General features: G+C 35.3%; 3 protein-coding genes across 7 annotated transcripts; 1 reads left to right on the forward strand and 2 right to left on the reverse strand.

Annotated features, from left to right (window-relative positions):
- Window positions 1-189: 189 nt before the first annotated feature.
- LOC147402389 (coiled-coil domain-containing protein SCD2-like) lies at window positions 190-9,731 on the reverse strand. 2 transcript variants are annotated; one of them, XM_086444025.1, is made up of 17 exons: window positions 8,809-9,731; window positions 7,833-8,005; window positions 7,411-7,486; window positions 7,247-7,288; window positions 6,791-6,853; window positions 5,159-5,208; window positions 5,046-5,073; window positions 4,294-4,368; window positions 4,068-4,178; window positions 3,920-3,980; window positions 3,354-3,467; window positions 3,126-3,241; window positions 2,473-2,548; window positions 2,029-2,076; window positions 1,906-1,961; window positions 1,267-1,393; window positions 190-484 (listed from the first exon to the last, which is right to left on the reverse strand). In XM_086444025.1, exons 1-17 carry the CDS (start codon window positions 9,124-9,126, stop codon window positions 363-365), a joined length of 1,656 nt encoding a protein of 551 aa, XP_086300151.1. In that variant the 5' UTR covers window positions 9,127-9,731; the 3' UTR covers window positions 190-362. The 2 variants fall into 2 exon arrangements, with proteins under 2 accessions (XP_086300151.1, XP_086300152.1); XM_086444026.1 differs by having other exon boundaries at window positions 1,906-1,946; window positions 8,809-9,719.
- Window positions 9,732-12,235: 2,504 nt separating this feature from the next.
- Window positions 12,236-19,813, reverse strand: LOC147402390 (dolichol-phosphate mannose synthase subunit 3-like). Of its 4 annotated transcripts, none has more exons than XM_086444029.1 (4): window positions 19,355-19,813; window positions 13,967-14,121; window positions 13,753-13,860; window positions 12,236-12,452 (listed from the first exon to the last, which is right to left on the reverse strand). In XM_086444029.1, the coding sequence occupies exons 2-4, from the start codon at window positions 14,066-14,068 to the stop codon at window positions 12,393-12,395; spliced, it is 270 nt and encodes an 89-aa protein (XP_086300155.1). In that variant the 5' UTR covers window positions 14,069-14,121; window positions 19,355-19,813; the 3' UTR covers window positions 12,236-12,392. The 4 variants fall into 4 exon arrangements, with proteins under 4 accessions (XP_086300155.1, XP_086300154.1, XP_086300156.1 ...); XM_086444028.1 differs by having other exon boundaries at window positions 13,967-14,105; window positions 19,355-19,799; XM_086444030.1 differs by lacking the exon at window positions 19,355-19,813 and adding an exon at window positions 15,026-15,613 and having other exon boundaries at window positions 13,967-14,105.
- Window positions 15,607-22,205, forward strand: LOC147402391 (protein TRANSPORT INHIBITOR RESPONSE 1-like). The gene is made up of 3 exons (XM_086444027.1): window positions 15,607-16,181; window positions 20,612-21,104; window positions 21,775-22,205. The coding sequence occupies exons 1-3, from the start codon at window positions 15,727-15,729 to the stop codon at window positions 21,973-21,975; spliced, it is 1,149 nt and encodes a 382-aa protein (XP_086300153.1). The 5' UTR covers window positions 15,607-15,726; the 3' UTR covers window positions 21,976-22,205.
- The last annotated feature ends 696 nt before the right edge of the window (window positions 22,206-22,901 follow it).

The raw sequence follows: 22,901 nt of genomic DNA on the forward strand, positions 1-22,901 counted from the left end.
TTCTCTTCCTATCTCCATCTCCATCTCCATTTCCATCCTTTGTGGGGTTGGACTCTAAAAAAGTCCAACCAACAATATTTTCTCTAGAAAAAACAGTTTTTACAGTTACACCGCCACTAACACTTCATCCGAAATAAAGTTGAACAAAACATTCCTAAACTTCATTATTTGTGGAAGCCAAAAAAAAAAAGGAAAAAATTACAAATGAGTAAGATTAATATGGTTGGGACACCTTCCACAATTTAACAGACCAATCAAAATAAACAGCCATAATGTGGCTTACGAAAGCCTCTCGACGAATAACATAAACACATTCAGAGGAGATAAAAAGGTGATAAACTTAACTAAATTTCACGCGGCCATTAAAAATCAGAGTCGGTTTGCATTCTGGTGAAGATGGAATCTGGGTCGATCCATTTACGAGATGCCTGCCACAATTGGTTTTCGATCCCTAACTTCTTTAGTTCCATCAGACCTCGCTCAACTGTATTATGGAAAATGAAACATCAAGTTAAACAACAACTCACATTGATCAACTACTATGGATCAAACTTTTGCACAAAATGTAAAATTAGGAAGGAATTATTATATTATTCATATTTGACATGTTCACTCCCTTATGTCAGCTCATTTGAGATCTGGCCAGTGGAAATCAAAAAGGAGTCTGATTCAAGCAAAAATACTAGTGGTGGGATCTCCTTAGCATATAGGGGATGACTGTGAGCATGTATATTGTACATGAACGTCATAAGGATCGTAAATTCATTCATTAAGAAATATTCTTCAATTTTACTGCACAAAAATATAACGCTATTGTGTGTGTTCAAAATGTCAATAGTTAAAGAACACCCTTTCTTCCTCCATGACCCATTAGTGTGTATCCATGTGTGGATGTTGATTTTAGTCCCACGTCAGACGCTCATTGCCTTGTCTCTCTCCTTGTAGACTCGTGGGCCTCTCCACTCATTGCCAATTGATTTTGAGTTGGACCCCCAAACTTATCATTGTATCAGAGCAGGTCTTTCTCTCCTCCACGTCACCCAATTCATATCTCCACGTGCTTTAGCCCAGTCCAGCCTACAAGTGCGGGGGTGTGTTGAGTTTGGTCTCACATCAGACACTCATTGCCAATTGGTTTTGAGTTGAACCCCCAAACTTATCAGTGGAAGTTTGTGTGTGTGGGTTTCTGTAGGTCCCCAAAGTGGATGAACACACACACCCAAAAAAAAAAATGATATGGAAAATGTATTGATGTTTGTAGATTACCATCAACAGCGTCATGTGAGGTAGGTGATCGAGTGCTATGATTGATCCAAAATTGCAAACGCTCATCTGAAATGTCCGGTTCCAGCCCATGATCTTTTGCTCTTCTCCAGAAATAAGTAAGCCAAGCCTGCAAGGTCATAAAAGTAAAGAACTGACAAAAATAGCTAAAGAAACAAAGCAACTAAAAGCCCTTTTGAGTGGAAAGCCATTGGCGTTCTTGTTCCTGGTTAATCGTGTCACTGGCTATTATTTTATCATCTAGAATATAAAGTTGTACTAATACATTCAACTTTTCAACAAGTTCTCCTTTACAAAAGCTGATTATAGCTGAAACAAAATCAAGGAAAATAAATTTTTTGGCAAAACAATCACTCAAATCTTTCTTTTTCAGATAGAACCCGAGCAGCCAGACCAAGAAACAAAATTGAGAAATAAAAAGGAATAAATATGTGACAGTTATCATCATAAGTATGGCTAGAAGCCTAGAACAATGCAGATATATTGATGCAGAATCCGCTTCTTTTACAAAGTAATTCATTAAATATTGAACGGAGCAGATTTACAAGAAGCTCAAAAGAGTAAAGCATATAAGTTTTTTAATTAATAAAGAATATCCTTTCCAAAGAAATGTCATCATACCTGCTTGAAAAGCACATCTTCAGACTCCTCCTGGTTCAAATCTGAGAGCAAATATTCTTTTTAAATTGAACATCAGTTTTAAGTGAAGGGACATACAGAGAGAGTGTTTAGTGGATCACTTACCAAAGGCCTCGACAAGATTCTGGCCTTCAGTTGGTAGTTTTAGGTCTTCTGCACAAACAACAGAAAGAATTATGACCCATACAAACAATATATGACTTGATAAATTAAAATTATTCTATTTTACTAAAAAATTATCTCACTTCATCATAATTCTCTGATAAATAGAATGAGATGTTTTTATGTAGTAAATCTTGAGGAAAAGTTTGAACTAATCATACTTTTTTTGACATAAAGATTGTCATAACCTGATATTATTCCACTTAAAATAAGCCACAACATAGAAAAATCATTATGATTTAAGGAAAGGAAAATTCAGACACATATCACCTGATTGTAGACTATAAAACATTTGATGTTACTTGAAATGGAACAAAGAACTTCAATTGTATAAAAAAAAATGGTTTCCTACGCAGGGGAAAAGTAAATTTTTTGAAAATTCTGCACCTGAGACAGTTTGACCAGACTTCAGCAAATTTGGACGTCGATTTTGAGCCATTGCAAGCACTACAGCATCCTCTACCTTAAAGGAGAAAAAAAGAAGGCATGAAAAATTTCTAATAGAAAAGGTGACTTCACTTATAAGTAATAAGACTGCCATGCTAAATGGCGGTGAATGTTGGGAAGTAAAGAAACAAAATGTTCATAGAATGAGCATTGAGGGATGAGAGATATTGGGATGGATGAGTTGTTGGACTTGGAAAGAAAAAATACTTTTAGAAATAGACCCTATAGGAGATAATATAAAGGAAAGCCGAAGGGGAAGGTTTCTGCATTTAAAACGATGATCAACGACGGCAACAATAAGGAATGTTTGGTGCAAGTCGAAGGCTCCATAAAAGTGAAAAGATGAGATGATGTGGATGTAGGTTGTAAAGTAACAATATGAATATGCATAACTTAACTGAAGATATGGCTCAACAAAGTTGAATAGCAAAATATGATTCATGTTGTCAATCCCCTTTTTTTTGTGTTTGTGAGTGTGTGTGTGGGGTGGAGGTGCTCGATTCAACGGAAATGACAACAATTGAAAACAAGAAAATAAGCAACATGTATAGATTGGCACGGGAAAATATGTCAAATGTAAGGACACATCAGACCTTCAGTGAAGCTAGTTCACGCATGCCTTTTTCAATTAAAAGCATGCTCTCAATGTTTCCCTCTCCAGAAAGATCATTCATGTCACACGGTACTTTATCCCTTTCTTCAGCAACATCTGTACAATAAATGGATGAGAAAAAAATAGTAAGAAAGATGAAGTGGGGCCAACTTGTTTTTTATATATTTATTATGGAAGCCTATATATCTAATACTAACTAAAGTCTAACCTATTGAATTTTCCTCTTTAGCCTTCTGTCCAGCAGACAGCACAACTTCAAGAGGAAGAGGAGCTAAGGATGACCAAAACTCATACTTTGATCCAGCGATCTCTGGATGAATACCTACATGGAAAAAAACTGTAAGGCTCATTTATTATAGATGAGAAGAACGAAACCTTGAAATAATTGTAAATTAGAAACTTAGAAGGATAACAGTGACACGTGCATTTTACTTGGAGGCAACAATGCATAAAAAATTGTAACTCAAATTCATCCCTACACTATAAAGCATCATTTCAAGAATAAAGAGCAATATAGCTTCACCCTAGAAGCGACACACACACACGTGTGCGTACATAAGGTGTGTATGGCTCACAAACTTGCTTAAAAGTTACATTTAGAAAAAGGCTAGATAACTTATTCAAGCAAGAATGACAATTAGTTTGTGTACTTAGAGAACTGAATGTTGCTTGCTTTCCTGAATATGCAAACATGATAATCACCTACAAACCGTTTTTGGTAAATAAAAGGTTTCATAAAAACCAATAGAATGATTCCAAAATCACTTTTATTACCATATCGAACACATAAATTCCAATATCGAGCCAGCCAGCACCGCTTGAGAACCACCTCTTCCTGAGATAACGATGTACAACATTTTAAGATGGCATCGACGAGCATGGGAGAGCAAATGACCATTATAGACTAATAATAATTACAAACCATCTCTTCCTTGGTCAATATCATTCTCTGGGTCATTGTTCGAAGAGCTTTAATTTCATATTCAGCTTCTTGGAGCTGCTCAACAGCAGACATTGCATCATCCCTAGCGATCTAATTCAAAAGTACAGTCGTGTCAATCTAATTGTGCAGCTGAAGATTTATGACTTGTTCAAATGATGGATCAGCAGAAAGAGAATCAATTATGCAAGATCCAAGTTCTCAATACCTCTGCTTCCATCCGAAGGGAAGCAATCTCTTCATTTTTAACACCATGGGTTTGTGCTGCAGCTTTTAAAGCAGCCTATAAAAGAAAACATATCAGTAGCAAGGATTCTTAAAATATGAATTGAATTTTCAGCAATATTCAATGCATACATAACTTAAGATAAGAGACAGAAGTCCATAATCCATTGAACAGACCTTGTCTAAAATACAATGTTTCAGGAGTACTAATCATTACAAGTAAACCATATCATCTATGAGTATTATACAAGCAATTTAACACTTTCTTTAGAGCTATTCTAACAGACAATGGTGTTGGCATGACAGAACTGAAGAAACTAGAGTGCCCTCAGATGTACCATCTCATCTTATTCACAGGGAAAATTGGTATCTTATTTTTTATATTAGTAACTCTTGCATGCTATTTCTTTCTTTCGTTTTTTTTCTTTTTCTTTGAGTGATGAGGCTGCATTAAAAGAAAAGAAAAAAAAAAGATTGTTTTTTTTTATTTTAGCAAATTAATGTCTTGATGTAAAGTTGCTATACACTTAGAAGTGAATAAAAAGCAAACCAAATATATATAAACATATGTAAGCAATGTACACTAGCATACATCCCACATAATCTAAATGTTTTGTATGTATATGTGCGTGCATTGAATGTATGTTCATCAAAATATATGCATGCACATTCAAGCGAGCAGGAGTCCCATATTGGTGTTGGCATAATGATAACCAGACCGGTAACCATGTTTACCTCCCTTTGCTGCAGGGCCGCCTCCTTCCTGAATTGTGAAACAAACCATGAGGAATTATGCACATGAAACATTTGAAGATAGAGCATAAGTGTGCCTGAATTATAAAGCTTGCCTGCTTAAAAGACGGGCTTCCATAGATACACCTTCTCCTAGAGAAGCAACCTGAGAGAAACTATGTCATAATTATAAAATTAAAGGAACTTAGACTTTCAAAAACAAAAAAAAAAAGGTCACGGCCCAATTAGGAAACACGTAACAGGATGCATGGTGGAAGAAATAAAGTGACAGTGAAAAATCATAAGCAGTGAAAATATAAATTAGATTAGTAGGCTACCATTTATCAATTGAAAGGTATACTAGATATTTATTATAAAAAAAAAGTAGACCATTGAGATGGAGGAATCATGTAGCCAGAGCTCAGTCATGTGTCATTGGTATGTCAAGAATTTGACTTAGTAACCTAATGCCTAATTTAATTACACGCTTGTCTGAGCCTCAACAGTTGAAACCATATTTCTTCTATTATTCAATATCTCAACACGCAGTTTCAGTGGAAAACATAAATAGCATTCACATGAAAAAAATTTCATTAACCACTTTTCGTTGCCCACTTAAATTTACAAATTCCACTTTACCTGCTCAGTAGACAAAAAGAATACTGTAATGCAGAAGCTCTCTTATTTATTTATTATAACCATAACTATTACCACTAATATTTTATTTGGAGGGAAATGGGGGATCTTTGAGGCTTAGGCTCATTTGCCTCTTGAGTGGCAAAGGATCATAGGTGATACTTTTGACCCTCTAATTGTGTTCAAAGGCTAAGGAAATGAAAATTTAAGAATAGCTGGGAAAAGTCAATAAACTAAACTTAAATGCATAAAAAAAAATATTGTAGCTCTACTGGAAAAAACAAAACAGAAATGTGAAAACAAGGGGCTTTTCTTGATAGGTAACAGAATTCTACTAGAGAAAATAAAACAGAAGAGACTCGAGAAGAATTCCGTCTACAACATATCTCTACCTTCACCTTCTCTTGCCAACTCCATGGCAACCCCACTTGAACTATCTATGATGGAAAAAACAAACATTTCGTTAAAATAAAATAAAAATCTTGAACCTTATCAACAAGAAGATTCACATTTTATTAGGTTAAACCAAGATCTAACTATGCAACAACCGTCGAGAAGAACTCATGCTCTTCCCGCTCCATAATATCAAAAACCCTTGCATTCCTTTTGCGCCACAATCCCCAACAGATTGCAAATGGGATAAGGCTCCATAACTTCCACTTTAACGCCACAAAATCCCCCCCCCCCCCCCCCCCCAATGCATCCAACTCTCAAAGACCTCTCCCAAAGCGTCCTTCCGAGACAGCCCAACACCCCAAATAACCCAAGGAAGTGATACCAAAGCTTAGTAGCCACCACATAATGGAGCAGAAATGACTCACGGACTCTCCGTCCAACTGGCAAATATTCAAGTTGGGGTGTTGTGCACAGGTTGAAAGATAAGGGCTTGATGATTATGTAATGCTTATGATAGTGATGTGAAAATAAACAGAAATTAATCATTATCAAACTGAAAAGTTTTAAAAAAACTCAAGTTATCTTCCTTTTCTAGGTCAAGATGCACTTGGACACGGTTTTGCATATCGAGTAAATATTTACTGTAGAGTCTACAAAGTATGAGTATCAATTTAGACATGAAAGCATTCCAGTTGTCCTATTGAGGCAAAAGATACCTGTTTCTCAAGCTGCCTAGCTCTGGCCTCTGCTTCCTCACTCCTCTCCTCTGCAAGTCGAAGCTGGGGTAGTACATATCATAATCAAGTTGTGCAAATGGTATAACAGGATCAATCTATTGCTCAGCTGCAGCACTATGATTTGCTGCTCAAGCTGTTGACAGCGTCTGATTTTGATTGGACGCGAAGTAAAACCTTGGACAGCACCACAGAGGTCCAGCTGCGGCAGCACATCCAACCAACACCAGTCAGTGTTCCAGCAGCTTGAGTATCAAACCAGTTGCGCTACTTGAACACTCCAAAAAAAAAAAAAAAAAAGGGAATCTCACAACCTATGTTACCCAGAATTTCAATTTTAACTATCCAACATTGATGTAGTACTCATTTTGAAGTACCCAGGTAACATAGCTCACAACTGTAATAGATCAGAAACAAAAACATCTGCTAGCACCATACCTTTTCAAGTATACTTTCATTTTCTTCCTGTAGCATGTCAAGCTGCAATTAGATAGCAAAACCATAAAATAAGGAAACCTTACAAGAATATCATTTCTGATTGACCATGTTATATCTAAGTTTAACAATTGAAGCTTAATCAAAATAGAAGCAAATATATATACCTCATCTTGAAGATCAGGAGTTGAATGCTGATTGCCACTTTCTCGCATATTCAAATTTCCTAAATCTGAAGGCATCCTGCTCATTAATGGAAAAATATAAAAGAGACAAACGATCTATTACCAAGCAGGAAAGAATACAAAGTTGCATGTCATTCAAATCCACCATTAAAATGTTGTATGATTCATAAATTTTTTAAATTCTACGAGATCATATAACTCGTGTCGCACATATGGGGAAAATGTTGAATACTACTGAAACATGATTTTTGCCCTTAAATAGTTTGATGGCATTATGTTGTATCGATGACTAAGATTCAAAGATATATTTATGGATGAAAAAATTCTGTGGTTCAAGCTTGACATGACCCAGAAAGAGACTTTCATCAAAACATAATTTATACAAGTTTGGAGTTCAAGTGTACCTTTTCTCCCTTCGACTATCTCTAGGAATCTCTGTGGGAGGGATGAAAGAGGGAGGCCTTAAAGATATTTGTACGCTAGCTGGTACCATGGGAACTGTCTTCACTGCTAAAGCTGGTCGGCTAGCTGATGTAGAACGAGAAGATGAAGGTTGTTCTATTGAGTTACGAGCAAACTAATAGAAACAAATAGAAGCTTCAGAAAACCTTGTATCATATATAGTGTAAATTGAAGCAAAATGCTGATTGACACCTTATATGATTGAAACACCCATATACTATAATGTCTTCGAGTTTATGGTTCCATTTGGGGTTGAAGGGCCCATATGGATCCATAGATTTCATCATCCCCCCATGTGGGGCACATCTGCCAAGTATTTTCAATCAAGGTCATGAAATCAAGATTCGCAGACCTTACCAACTTAACAAGCTTCTAGCTTTAAATTTCTGCCAAATATCACTTCGCTATGTGGAAAAACAAGGCATATTTCTTCTCTTTTTTTCTAATTATTTTTTTTTTAAATATAGCAGCTACAATTTGTAGACAAATTATGCAAAAAAAAAACAAAAAAAAAATGAAGAGGTCAATGACATTATCGATGTGGCTAATTCAAAGGGTCATTTATCAGTGTCTGCATGTACCACATCAGACCTCCATGTCCGACACTACAGTTTAGTGTTCTGGATTGTAGCTCCAGAAAACCATTTGCCCATAAAAATCGATAGAAGAACATATAATTTTTTTAATCTATTTTACAGAATTAATGAAGTTATAATTATCGAATGTGTAGTAATATTTGCACAAAATATTAATTTAAAACCTACAGAAGTTCAACAACAAAATTGATACTTTCAACCCAAAAACTGATTATCTTGCATTAATCTATCAAAAATGATTCAAAATCGTGTAAAATTTGCATTATTTATATCAGATTATCAATAACTCATGCAATGTGGATCTCAAAATGGGATTAATTACCGCAGGAGATCGAGGTCGCACTGCTCTTCCAGATGCAAGTCCAAGGCTTGATGTGCCACTCAAAGAAGTATAATCAATGGAGAGATCATCGTCCTCATCGTCTTCAGCCGGTTGATGGGCCATGACCTGCGCAAGCCTCTGAGCTGCAGCTTTCGCTGCATTATTCTGTGTTCTTCTAAAGTTCGCCCCGCCGGTCGATCCTGACCGTGCATGGTGATGCATGGGGGACATCATAGGAGATGAAGGAGTTCCAGAAGCAGAACTAGAAATGCTCTTCTGCCTAAGATACACTGGACTCCTTGTTCTCACCCGATCCATCGCTTTTGCCCTAGTAAAAAATCCCTAAATTGGTCCAAAAAGCCTGAATTCTGCTCAAATGTGATCTAAAATTCAGTTTTTGGGTTCCTTTGGCATAAATTAAGCAGCAAATTTGCTAAATTTTCATCCATTTTGGGTTCCATTGAAGCAGAAATTTGAGCCAACCTGTAGGGAAACAGATCTGAAAAATAAAGTCATTGTTCTCAAAAAAGACCAAAATTCTGCTTAAATTTGATCTAAAATTCAGTTTTTGGGTTCTTTTGACATCAATTAATTGGCAAATTTGCTAAAATTTCAGCCATTTTGGGTTACATTGAAGCAGAAATCCGTGCGAAATTGTTGAGAAACAGATCTGAAAGACATATTTGGGTTTTCTGGTCTGTTGAGAGTTTCCCCGCCAAATTAGGCGCTTTTTAAGGGCAAAATCAAAAAGGAGGGAACGAGATTACGAGAAGGAATGATGAGCGAAAGCTTACACTTTAAGCTGGGATCATCACATTGGCACTTTGATATGGTCAGGCATATTGTTCAAGTAACGTGATGGCGGGAAATTCGTTTAACATGCTTGGTTATCAAGGAAATGGGATGGCAAAATCAAAGCCCTTCCTATAAATTGTTAATTTATTGAAAAATTAAAGTACGAGGTGGTGTTTTCGAAGCAGATATTCTCGACATTAGAAATCTGTAAAACAGAGGAATTTCTTCGTAGTTGTGAGATTAGTGGGCTTGAGTGGGCCCGAAGCCCATGGCCCACCTGTTCTAATCAATCAAGATCGTTGAAATGTTTTTGACTAGCAAAGTTGTGTTTCAGAATGTTGAGATACTCATCCTCACATAGTTCTCAGATATCTTGATTGGATCATTATGAGACGATACAAAATTATATTTTCAATTGGATTATATAATTCTATTAAAGTTGGCATAGGCATCTCTTTTGGATTATGGGTGTGAAAATAGAAAAAAATAAAGTTAGAAGATATTATTTAAAAAAATTGAGGTTAAAAGATAAAAGATGAAAAATAATAAAGTAGATTAAAAAAGTAAAAGAGAAAATTTAATAAAATGGTGTAAAGAGGAAAAACAATAAAGTGAGTCGTATAAACATTATAATTGGATGAGATATTTACCACAAAATTGAGTCTATAGTTGTGTTTTATTATTATATATAAGATTGGAGCAAATAGAGTTGATGTGTTGAAATAAGGTGGTGTAGAGTCTGACTACTCTTACTAACTTAGTAAGATTTCAACTCTTGATAAGGGTCGTCATCGAGCTCACCTTGTAGCATTCAAAAGTGTAATCTGCGTCACAAGGTCGTAAAGGATAAATTTTGGAAAAATATAAATATATATATATTACTTTTGAATTTTACTTTTATTCATTTTGAAAACTTGGATCAAGCCCCGCAATTTTATTTTATTTGTTCTTATCTAAGTTTCTCCATGAAATCCAAAGGGCTATGGTATTGGATTGCCAATGCGATAGTCCATTTGAGCAAAATGACTCTTAGGAAAATCTTACTAAGTAAGTAAGGAAAGTGTTTGTCTAAAGCGTATCATGATAGATCAAATAATTTTAAATGTTGGGATCAAATTAAATTGCTAAAAATTGTTATTAGATTAAATAAGATAAGATTTATCTACTCTTATAATTTGTATACAAATCCTATGTGGATTCTTTGTACTTAATCAAAATCAATCTATCGTGATATGTCTAATATTCTTGTTGGGCTTGGGTTTTAAGAGGCAAATCAATAGTTCAGAGGTTTTCTTAGTGTCGGGGATCGACCCATAGGGCAGTGCCTCTAAGGCAAAAATTCTTTGATATATATATATATATGTTCGGGTGAGGGTTTTTTATGTTTTCTGCCCTTTGATTTCCCTACAAGGTTCCTTGTAGTAGAGATAGAGTTGCAAAGGCTTGAGAACTTGTAATCTTTATCTCTGATAGTGGATTGATCTCCCTCTCCTCTCCGGACATTGATAATTTTCCAAACTATATAAACCTTGAGTTCTTTGTGTGATTATTTTTTATTTTACTTTTTTGCTCCTGTTACACTGCCGCACAATACAATCAAATCTCATTCTTCTATCAGACCCAACTTCAATTAGCCAATCTTTGTATGATAATGAAAAACTTGCACCTTTATTAATCTACCTAAATTTGCATTAACATCTATATTATCCACACATGGTCATGTGTGAATGATATTATGACGCCCCCCTCTCACATACGGCCCGATCATAGAACTGTAGATCATTTGCCTTGGGATACACAAGAAAAATATCTATGATTCTACATATCCCAAGGCAATGATCTACGATTCTATGACAGGGACATATGCCAGAGAGGGTTCAAAAAATCATTATTCAACAAAAAATGAGTGAGGCCGAAGGCAATGGGCTCTTGGGTGGAAAAAAATCAAGGGTTTGGCAAGGTGTGAAAACAAGGGCATTTCATCATTTAATATCAATCTCTCATGGAAGACATGGAAATCCAGGAGTGTAAGTCATCATTTAAAAGTTCGGGGGTGTATCACTAATTTTCAAATAACTTTGCTTTATTTATTCATTAATGAGAGTATTTTGGTGGAGCTAAAAAGTTTGAAAGGGTAAGGCTAAGATAAAAAATTATAAGAATGTAATCTAATTAAAAATTTATAGTTAAGAGAAAAATCAAACAGAGCAATTTTTTTTTATGGGACACATTTGGAAGTGAAGCTAATCCGGTGTACACACCCTACCACTATAAATTGGTGTATTAGGTAAAGTCACGGGTAAGGGGACTCAGCCTCACAATCTTGGGGAGCACACCCAAGCCGTTGAACCACTGCTCCATCACTCGGGTGGTAGAGAGAACAATTTTCACTAGGAAGTTTCTTGAACAAGGGACAGAAATGGGTCCCAAGAGTACCATACAACTTTTTGCCTGATCTGTCATTTTTGGTGGTCCAAAATAGTACAAAAATCAATGAAAAAGTTTGATTCGATGGTCACAATCACTTGGCCTGGTGATTTTCACTGCTGGAGATTTCCTAGACATGCATACCCATCAGTTCTGTGCCTTCGCTGTACGTGTGTCTGTAGTACAGTTTCAAACACAATCACGATAACTAAAATATAATCTCAATTTCTCACAAAAAGCCATTGCTACAATTATTGTGTAGTTTCCTTTGGATTGAGTGAAAATTTCAAGGAAATTAGGTTGTTTCTTTTAAAAACAACAATTGACAGAAAGAAAGAAAAAATAGCCTTTCATCAAAAACTTTAATCACTGCTCACATCAACCCCTCTTTGTTTCAAGAATTCCTTAGCCTCCACAATGTCCTGCACAGAAAATTTCAATTCTTAATCATCGTCATCATCGTTATAGCTTTATCCCAAAAAAATTGTGGAAATTTCAATCTGAATCCAATATATATAATGAAATAGCCAAATGGTGATAAATTGTGAAATCAGGAGGATAAATCATTAAATGTGATAGCTGCACATGTGACCACAAATCAATGGCATAGTTTTCAAATAAGTCAAGTTGATATCTGACTTGTGAGAGAGACTGCAATCTTCTCTTGTGAAGCTCACACTAGAGCAATTTTTAAATTGAGAACCAAGTTTGGTAGATTCAGCGCCATTCCTTGGCCTAGCGTCAGTCCCTAAGTGAGTAGAGTAACTCCTAGGACACGGTTGGTAAGGCTAACTTAAGTTATATCGGGGGGATTAGCTTTAGTGTTGTTATAGACACTACACAAGGGGACACGAAGCTAATGTTTCAAGAGTTGAAGGCAAATGGATATTTCAGGATAAAAGACTTGTTAATAGGTGCAGCTGAGATGGGTTGGGAGGTCAGAATGGATTGGATTGCAGAGAACTAAAAACAAAACAGAAGACTCACTAAATGGGGAGCTAAATATGCTGCTTCCTTGTACAACCAAGGTTGTGGAGATATCAAATAAGTCAAGGGAGCATGTACGAAATTGTCCTGAAATAAATCTCGAAGGACTTGGAAATCGATACGAACTCTCTAATGTTACATTCTACAATCAGTTCAGAAGAGTTGCTTTCATCCTACCAATGTTGTTAAATAGCAAATGGGACCAGCACATGTTGTTCGCATATGCGATTTTGCACATCGCATATGCGGTGGCATATACTGCAAGAAAACAAAATGCAGAAAAATATGCCACCACATATGCCATCGCACACAAAAATATGCTATGCAACTGCATTTGACAACACCGCATCCTACAAAGGTCAGATTCCCACTATAAAGTTATGCATTTCAGGTGATTTTCATGCACAAGAGATAATAATACCATGATGAGTCCAGATTCCAAGAGAAACTATATCCAAATTCCATGTCATACATCCAAATTCCATGTCATACATAAGTGGGTTGTGTTAGTACACATGGGTTACCAGTACCACGTTATGATGGTTTATAACTGGTAATTACTGTCTCATAACCTGTAGTGCTAAAACTAGAAGTTCACTCACATGATATGTCATTCAAACAAACAAAATAACACAAAGGAAATGTAGCAAAAAGCACTAACTCGACAAATTTAAAGCTATGGAAGAGCTTAACAATGCAAGTGAAAGGAATAACAAGAAATATTTTTTTTTTAACCTGATGCAACAATCCTGCTTCTTGAGGGCATGTTGGAAATCTCATCAAACCAATTCCAACCATCAAAAGACCATAGCATCCAAGAGAGACCACAAGATAGATTGGTAGCTGGGAAGAAATTCGCAAGAGACAAAAGTAAGCTATATGTTGACAAAGAAAGGGACCTAGACCAACATAGACCATATGATGAACCACGAAAAAAATAGAAACTTACCAACCACGCATAGCTTCGTGGAACTATTGATGTCTCCAACAGACCAATCCAAAAGGCAGAGATGGCCACGAGCAACGACAAAATCTTTATGATATGCTTCATCCGATCTTATAATGAGATGATACCCTCTAATTCTTTTCTACAAAAGACAAAATCTACCGTGAATTTAAATTAGTAGTTAACGAAATTTTCCTTTATCAAATGTCAACTGTATATCATGACTCCTGAGTAATACGAGCAATGGATGCATTTCCATGGAACGAAGAGAATCACCGGTTAATTATTTCATTGCGACATTGCAATACAATGCAACAGTCAAAGCCCTTGCGCAATATCCCAACATCATCTAGCAATTAAATTCAACCATATAATGATGTCGGGTGAGCTAATCGATCAAAAAACTGAGTTCAAGCCAATGATTATTGCCATTTATAGGGTAACGACCCTCGCCCGTTATGTCATTTTTGTATATAATGCACCTTAATATAGTACTTGTTTTATTAAAACAAAAGTCATTATTTCCAATACATAATGTTCTTCTAGCAAAATATTTTTAAGAACAATTGTTTAAGTTTCAACTTTAAAATAATTTCAAAACTTTCAAGAAGGAAAAAAAATATTTTTAGAAAATTGGAGATCCAATGCAATTCATTCCAATTTTCTTTTTCTTTTTCTTTTTCTTTTTCTTTTTCTTTTTCTTTTTCTTTTTCTTTTTCTTTTTCTTTTTCTTTTTTCTTCCTTCTTGAAGCAAGTTTTTAAACTTTATGTATTTATGAAACATGAACAATGAGTCCTACTGCTATAACGGTAACGTCATCCCCTCTTGACGCCGTTATAGCATACAGTAGAAAGCATGGTGAGGTTTAATAGACTCGGAAAAAATAAAATAAAATAATCTAACACTGATTTTATTCTCAGAAATTGGTATTATTTATAGGTGGTAAATAAAATTAAGACCCTACAACACAAAATATTTAAATCCCATAACCCTAGAAATCAATGTAAATTAAAACCCTAGAACCTCTACCTCCCTTCAATAACGCATATATTATAATTTACCTTCAATAACGTTGATGTTGATGTAGCTGTTTTTATTTCACCGTTTAATCGTAATAGTCATTCCCGCGCGAGATCAGAGAGCTATAGATACACAGAAACAGCAAAAAAACAGAGAGGAGAAAGAGAAGGAAAAGTCGAGAGTAGGGTGCCTTGTTTTGATCTTAAATTTGGATCCAAATATTGAAATCTGTTTTGGGCTTGATCCAAGAAACTTTGGACCAGATTCAATCGAACTCTTACACAGGACTGGCCCATTATTAGCCCAATCTACCTTTTGAAAACTAATCTGGTACCATACAACCAAATAACTTCTTTGCTTTTTTCTCACGATAAAATGCCGATACGATATTTTCAGTCGTTGACGACCACGTTGTTCTTTTTCGTCTCCATATACACTCCTTTTTCTACGGTTGCGGTTGGTCCCAAAAGGATAAGTGTGATCCACCCTGACATTAACGTCGTTAATCAACGGCTGAAAATTTTTCATTATGACACGTGTCAGAATCCTAAGATACTCCACAAACAGTACTGTTCACTTTATTTAACCTGCACCGGCCTCAAAATAAAACACTACACCTTCTGCAACTCTCAGCTTGAACAAAGTTCTTTAATGGCGTTTTAGAGATCTCTCTTGTTAATCTTCTAATATCTAACCCTAGTTCTTGAACAATTGAAGCTTTGTAGATTGGAAGCTAGCTTTAATGGCATTTTCGTTTCCTCAAGAGGTTGTGGAGCACATTTTCTCTTTCGTTCATTTAGATAAAGATCGAAATTCCATTTCTTTAGTTTGCAAATCTTGGTATGAGATCGATAGATGGAACAGACGAAGGATTTTTGTCGGGAACTGCTATGCTGTGAGCCCTAGAATTGTGATTAGAAGATTTCCAGAGATCCGATCTTTGTATTTGAAAGGGAAACCACATTTTGCTAATTTCAGTCTTGTTCCTGATGGTTGGGGAGGCTATGTATATCCATGGATCTCGGCAATGGTGGAGGCGTATCCATGGATGGAGGAACTGAGACTGAAGCGGATGGTGGTGATGGATGAGAGCTTGGAGTTGATTTCAAAGTCGTTTAAGAATGTTAAGGTTTTGGTTTTCTCATCGTGCGAGGGTTTCTCTACTGATGGATTAGCAGCCATTGCTGGAAATTGCAGGTTTTGTTTCTTAAATCTTCTCAATCTCCACTGATTTTGAGTAAATTGAGCTGAAACCCTAGTTTTTGATCGATTTTGCTGCTTTAATTGTTTGTTTTTGGTTGCAAATTTCAAGTATTCTTTCTAATCTTGTTTTCTAATTTGTATTTTTGGGATTTTACCATTCTATTATTGATTTTGATTCCTGGAGCAGAAACCCTATATTAGTTTACAGTTAATTTGATAAAAAGATTCAATTTTTATTGCGTTAGAAGTGTTTTAGTGTCTTATTGTTGTGACCTACAACTAGACGAGGTGTAGTAGCTCTGGTTGCCTTTTATTTTTGTTTCTTAAATCTTCTCATTCGCCACTAATTTTGAGTAAAGTGATCTGAAACCCTAGTTTTTGATCGATTTTGCTGCTTTAATTTCTTGTTTTTGGTTGAGTATTCTTTCTAATCTTATTCTCTAATTTGTATTTTTGGGGTTTTACTGTTCTATTGTAATTTTGATTCGTGGAGCTGAAACCCTAAATTAGTTTACGGTTAATTAATAAAAAGATTGCATTTTTTTGCGTTAGAAGTGTTTTAATGCCTTGTTCTTGGTCTTGTAACCAAGAACTAGAAGAGGTTCTGTGGCTCTGGTTGCTTTTGCTTTTTCTCAGACAAAGTTGTACTGGATGGGGGTTAGGCGTTTGAATGGTTAATGTGGAAAATCTAGTCATGATTATTTGGTTTGCTTTTGTTTTTCTCAAACAAAGATCTATTGGGGACTTGGGGGGTCGGTACTTGAATGGCTAATGGGGGAAATCTAATCAAGATCATTTAGGTGCTGATTGATTCAGCTTCTTAAATCTGCTGTCTGAATCTGCTGTCAAAAGCTGAAACATTGAAAAGCCTGTTTGATAGAGCTTTGTAAAAGTGTTGTACTGTTGACCAGAATCTGGTAATTACTGTTTGATAAAGCTTCAACAATCTGTTGTATTAGGGTAAAATGACCATAATACCCTTAAGGTTGCTAGTGCACCCAGAATGCATTTCAAATTACCATAATACCCCTATAAATATATAATTACAGTAAATATATATAAATATAATAAAATTAAATAAAAAATTAAAAAAATAATTGTATTAATTTTAACATATTAATAATTCTAAAAAAAATATAAAAAAATTTATAATTCTATAGAAATTTCAGCAACATCTCCTCTTAAAAATAGACATATAAAATTTTCCTGATAAACAAAATACCTGCATAATACACAATCCAACATAATGTACGCAGAATGCATCAAAAATTACTAAAATACCCCTATAAATATATAATTACACTAAATATAGATAAATACAATAAAATTCTATAAAAATTTCGATAGCATCTCCTCTTAAAATTGAACATATGAAATTTTCCTGATAAACAAAATACATGCATGTCTAAAAATCTTTTCCAGCCATAAAATCAGACATCTTACCATAAGTAATATTTTTTAATGAAAAAATAAACATAAAATTTCATATAATAAATCACAAATCTATCTATAAAAAACCATTAGTTTATCCATAAAAGATCACTAATCTATGTAATAACTCATAAAATAATTCATAATAATTATTATATACATATATATTTATTTATTGCATAAGGGTTCGGTTCTCGGTTTAGTTCAGTTCTATACAAGCTTGATCCAAGAACCGAACCAAATTGATCGGTTCTCCATTTTTGTAACCCGAAACTGAACCGCAACTTGTTCCAAACCAAACCAAACCACCCCAAAGCCATCAGTTTGGTTCGGTTCTTGGTTTGAACCAGACCAAGTTGCACCCCTAGTACAAAATACAGTAATTGTTGTGTGTGTGTATGTAATTGAATGATGTAATTTTTTTTTTATAAATTTATAAATTATAAAAACAAAACAACTCCATTGAAAGAACATATAAATTGGCTAATTATGTTTGTGATTGGTACTATAAATTGGCATGACATTAATAAAAGGTGGTATGACAATAGTAACTCATTTGCTGGTTACACATAATTGTAAAGAAATGCCACGTGTAATCTAATGGAGAGAGGGTTTCTTCAAAATTTTGAAATGGGTAACCCGCTTCAAAGTTTTTTCCTTCAAGAACTCATCCAATAGTTTAAACTTATTAAATTCAAAAGAAGCAAGGTTTATTCTTGTCGGGCATAGACATGCTTCTGAACCATATATATACAAGCAAGAATTAAAGTCAATTTTAGAATATTTTATAAGATAGAGTGTTTTGGATACACCTTACACATTTTAAAGAATATTTGAGATACACCTATTTTTTAAAAAACTAATGATATGCCCTCCTTGAGGTCAAAGGATGCATGTTAGAAATTAGTATATAAAATACGACTGAGGTCAAAGGATGCATGTTAGAAAATTGGAAAACATATGGCATTTTACTCAACGCAGTCCTACGAAAAATGATTTTCTCGACGGGATTGAAAAATCAGATTTTTATTCCCCATAATTACCATCAACCATTCAACTAAAAATCAACTATCATTTTATTAGGACCATTTGCTTGAGAAATTATTTCTTTGAAAATTATTTTCAAATGCAATTATACAATCCCCGTATTAATAAAATAAATCAAAACCATTAAAAACAAAAAAAAAACTTATAAATGAAATTAAAAAAGAAAAAAAAAACAAATAATCATAAAAAGTGTTTGTAGCTTCTTAAATATAAATAAGTTGAGCAAAGCAGTCAAGGAGAATTTGTTGTTCATCATAAAAATAAAAATAAAAATAATGAAAATTCCCTATTGTGAATAATTATATATAAATCATGATAAAATCATTGAAGATAAAAATAAAATAAAAAATGCATGCGTTCTTAATCAGAAACAAAAACCCTACAACAATAGAGTATAAATCGAGAAACTAAAATAAGAAAATGTCTATAAATTACATAACAAGAATGCCTGAAACTCCTTCAAAATTTATCACAAAAAAGAAATATATTTATTGAATATAAAGAGACAATAATATTCCAAAAATCAAAGAGAAATTAGAAATAGCCCTAACAGAAATCTACCAAGAAATTAGCAATTATAAATAACCCTAACAAAAAAATTTATGCTGTAAATCCAACATTCAATATGAAATTTCGTCAAAAATTAGTCATGATAATTGAAATCGATGAGAGAGAGAGAGAGAGCTCACAGTCGTCAATGGCGTCGATGGAAAAGGGGCAAACGGTGAGAATGCGTTCGATCGGACTTCCAATCGTTGTCTTCAATGGCGTCGATAGCAAAAGAGGTCTTCAATGGTGTCGATCGACGTCGCTGTCTTGATCGGAGTTAGGTTCAACGAGAAATGGCGTCGATGGGTTTCGAAAGCTTACTGTTTACAGTCGTCGTCAATGGGTTTTGATTTAACGATTAGCACGTCACCGTCGTCGATGGGTTTCGATCGGAATGATGGTCGTCGTCGTCGTCGAGGTGGGTCACTGATGCTGTTGAAATCGATGAGAGAGAGAGATAAAGACGAAGAGGTTTTTTATCGCGGACTGGTGCGTGGAAATAGAACATATGACGAAGGGTAATTTCGTCATTTCACTCGAGCGTTTTAAAACGCCGCTTCGCGAAGCTGCTCTCATTGGCTTCTGTTTCATCGTCTTTTTTCACAAAATTGCGTTTTCAAATTCAAAACGCTCCATTTAGAAGCGTTATCAAACACGTAAATAATTATAAATCACAATTTTTTAACGTAAACGCCGGTAAAACTGCGTTTAAAAATACAATCAATCAGCACCTAAGGATCCACAAAAAGATATATTTTCATTGCCAAAAAATATATATATATATATATATAAAATGAGTCGTGGAGCAAAAATGGTGGTCCAACCCACTTCAAAATTTCGATAGAACCCTCTGCTTCAGATTATACGTGGTGTCTCCAAGGAGGTATCCCAAATATTAACCAAAAAGTAGGGGTTGAAATAAATACAAAAAGTTACGTGTCATGTTAGGAAGATGATTCCTCTAAAATTTTGAAGTGCCTATCCCGCTGCACTTCAAAATTTCGATAGAACCCTCTCTTTTAGATTATATGTGGTGTCTCCAAGGAGATTTCCCAAATGTTAACCAAAAAGTAGGGGCTGAAATAAACACCAAAAGCTACGTGTCATGTTACGAAGAAGGTTTCTCCAAAATTTTTGAAGCGACCTGGCCGCTTCAAAGTCGAACTGGATCCAAACAGGCTCACACTATCAAATGAACTCCAGAGTGGGAATTGATAATTTCATTCCACAATGTATTTCCAATGTTTCAACTTTCCTTCTATTTGCTATCTGTTTGAACTTAGAGGAGCAATTGATCTACTTTTTTTTCCTCACTTTATTTCCTGCAATTGTTGAGGTGATAAACCCGTAGTCTGCTAACCTCCTTTTTCGCTAGGTTTTACTGCTTGCCATTGTAGGAATCTGAGAGAGCTCGACTTGAGGGAGTGTGAAGTAGATGATCGGAGTAGCCAATGGCTTAGTCATTTCCCCGAGTCCTGCACATCACTAGTGTACTTCAACTTTGCATGTGTCGATGGGGAGGTGAGCTACTCTGCCTTGGAGTGCTTGGTGGGTAGATGTACCAACCTGAGGACCCTCCGACTAAACCGTGCTGTGCCCTTTGACAAGCTCCCCAATCTTCTCAGTCGAGTCGCTCAGTTGGTTGATCTGGGTACGGGTACATTCTCTGCAGACTTCCACCCCGACCTCTACTCAAACCTTGTGGGTGCCTTTGGAGGCTGCAAGGGGCTTAGGAGCTTATCTGGGTTCAAGGAAGTGGTCCCCACTTACCTTCCAGCCGTTTACTCAATCTGTGCCGCTCTCACATCTTTGAACTTGAGTTACGCTTCTATCCAAGGCCCATGTCACATCAAGCTCGTTAGCCAGTGTCAGAAACTACAACAGTTATGGGTATGTTCCTTTCAACTCAGTGCCATAATGGTGCATTCTTCCATTTGCACATGTACTTCGATTTTTTTTATGGAAGAGGTTAGTCTAGATCATGTTTTCAAATCTTGATTTGACATCTCGTCTCATCCATGGATGAGACCAAGTTGTCTCGGAAGAGTCAACTCATCTCGGACAAGATAAATCCTTTAACTCGATTTACAATTATTTACTCATGTATATTTATATGAATATAATTATAATTTTTTTTATAAAATAAGATTGATTGGAAGATGTTTAATCATAAAATCATATTTTATTTAGATAATACGTATTAAAATTATAAAGAATGAAAAAAGGTGGGGGATCAAACTAGTTATATGTAATGTAATGGTTATCAATCAACTTTTGTGCATGTTTCAAAGAATAATTTTCAAATCTGGTTGAATATGAATATAAAAAATTTATTATTTTAATTAAAATATACAAAATCCCAATTGACTTGGCCGAGTTTTACTGATTTGGACAAGATTTTCATAATCTCGGCCGAGTCATCTCATGAGATTCCGCACAGTTGAGATGTCTTGTGTGTCCATCTCGGTCTCGAATGAAATTTAAAACCATGCTCTAGAGTCTAGACATGAAACATGTATATTGCAAATTCGTTTAAACCTAACAAATGAGACTGCCATAGGTACTGGATTATATTGAAGACACTGGCCTTGATGCTATTGCAGCGTCTTGCAAGGACCTAAAGGAACTGCGAGTGTTCCCTTCTAACCCATATGGCATGGCACATGGTGTGCCCCTGACAGAACATGGCCTTGTTTCCGTCTGTGAGGGTTGTCCCAAGCAGGGCCAAGGTATGATTCACCGGGATTTGTTTGGACAGTGAATGAGGACTCCACTTTGAGGCTCTCATAACAGATCGACCGTCAATCAAATCCATTATTGCAATTACTTGCATCAAGGTATGGTCTCTGTTTATTTGTACTCATTTAATGTTTCATTTTCTGAAGTTTTAGTATAATACCGCCATGGATATTGAGATTGGGAAAGGGTTAAAGAGATCATGGATATTGAGATAGATGCATTAGCAGTTAATAAAGATTTGTGATTCTGATTTATGTAAGAGTTGAAGCACAGAGAGAAAGTTGTTTGGTGTGGTCAAATTATGTTCTTTTTGAGTTCTTTACTTTGAGTAATTTGAACTCTGCTCAAAACATGTGGAATTCCTATTCACCCAAGAAAATAAAAGTCAAATTTTACAAAACAAGTAAACTATAATGTCTATCAACAGTGGCTTTTGAGTAGGGTAAGGAGCAATCTCATACCAGAAACACACTACCTGCTTCTAGGATTATGTTTCTGAATTTCAACTTGCTTAAATCTTCTCCCTCGTTGGATTATTGCTCGGGATCATCGCAAGTGTTGGGAGTCAAGACCCTTTAAGGGTGACGGCAACCATCAAACTTTCATTGGTTGATGTGGGAAAGAATCGGGATGTCTCCTCGAGAATTCTCACACGAACTCAATCTTAGATGAGAGACATACAATTGCAAACACAAAAATGAAGACAAAGATGATAGAACGAAGCAATTTTTGTTGACGAGGTTCGTTGTCCAAAATCTATCTTACATTATGCTCTGAGAGACGTCTCACGAGAGTGCTGAATCCATTATTTTCACTTTTAGCATAAACCCTTCTTTTGAGGTTAAGGTTTATTGGTCTCTTTCTTCTCCTACTTATCTTGTAGGAAATGAGATCTTTACAGAGCAATAATTTCTCTAGAATGATAGGTTGGTTTTTTTTTTTCTAATA

This window comes from Akebia trifoliata, chromosome 5, assembly GCF_017979445.1.
Source record: "Akebia trifoliata isolate Shusen 1 chromosome 5, ASM1797944v1, whole genome shotgun sequence".
NCBI lineage: Eukaryota > Viridiplantae > Streptophyta > Magnoliopsida > Ranunculales > Lardizabalaceae > Akebia > Akebia trifoliata.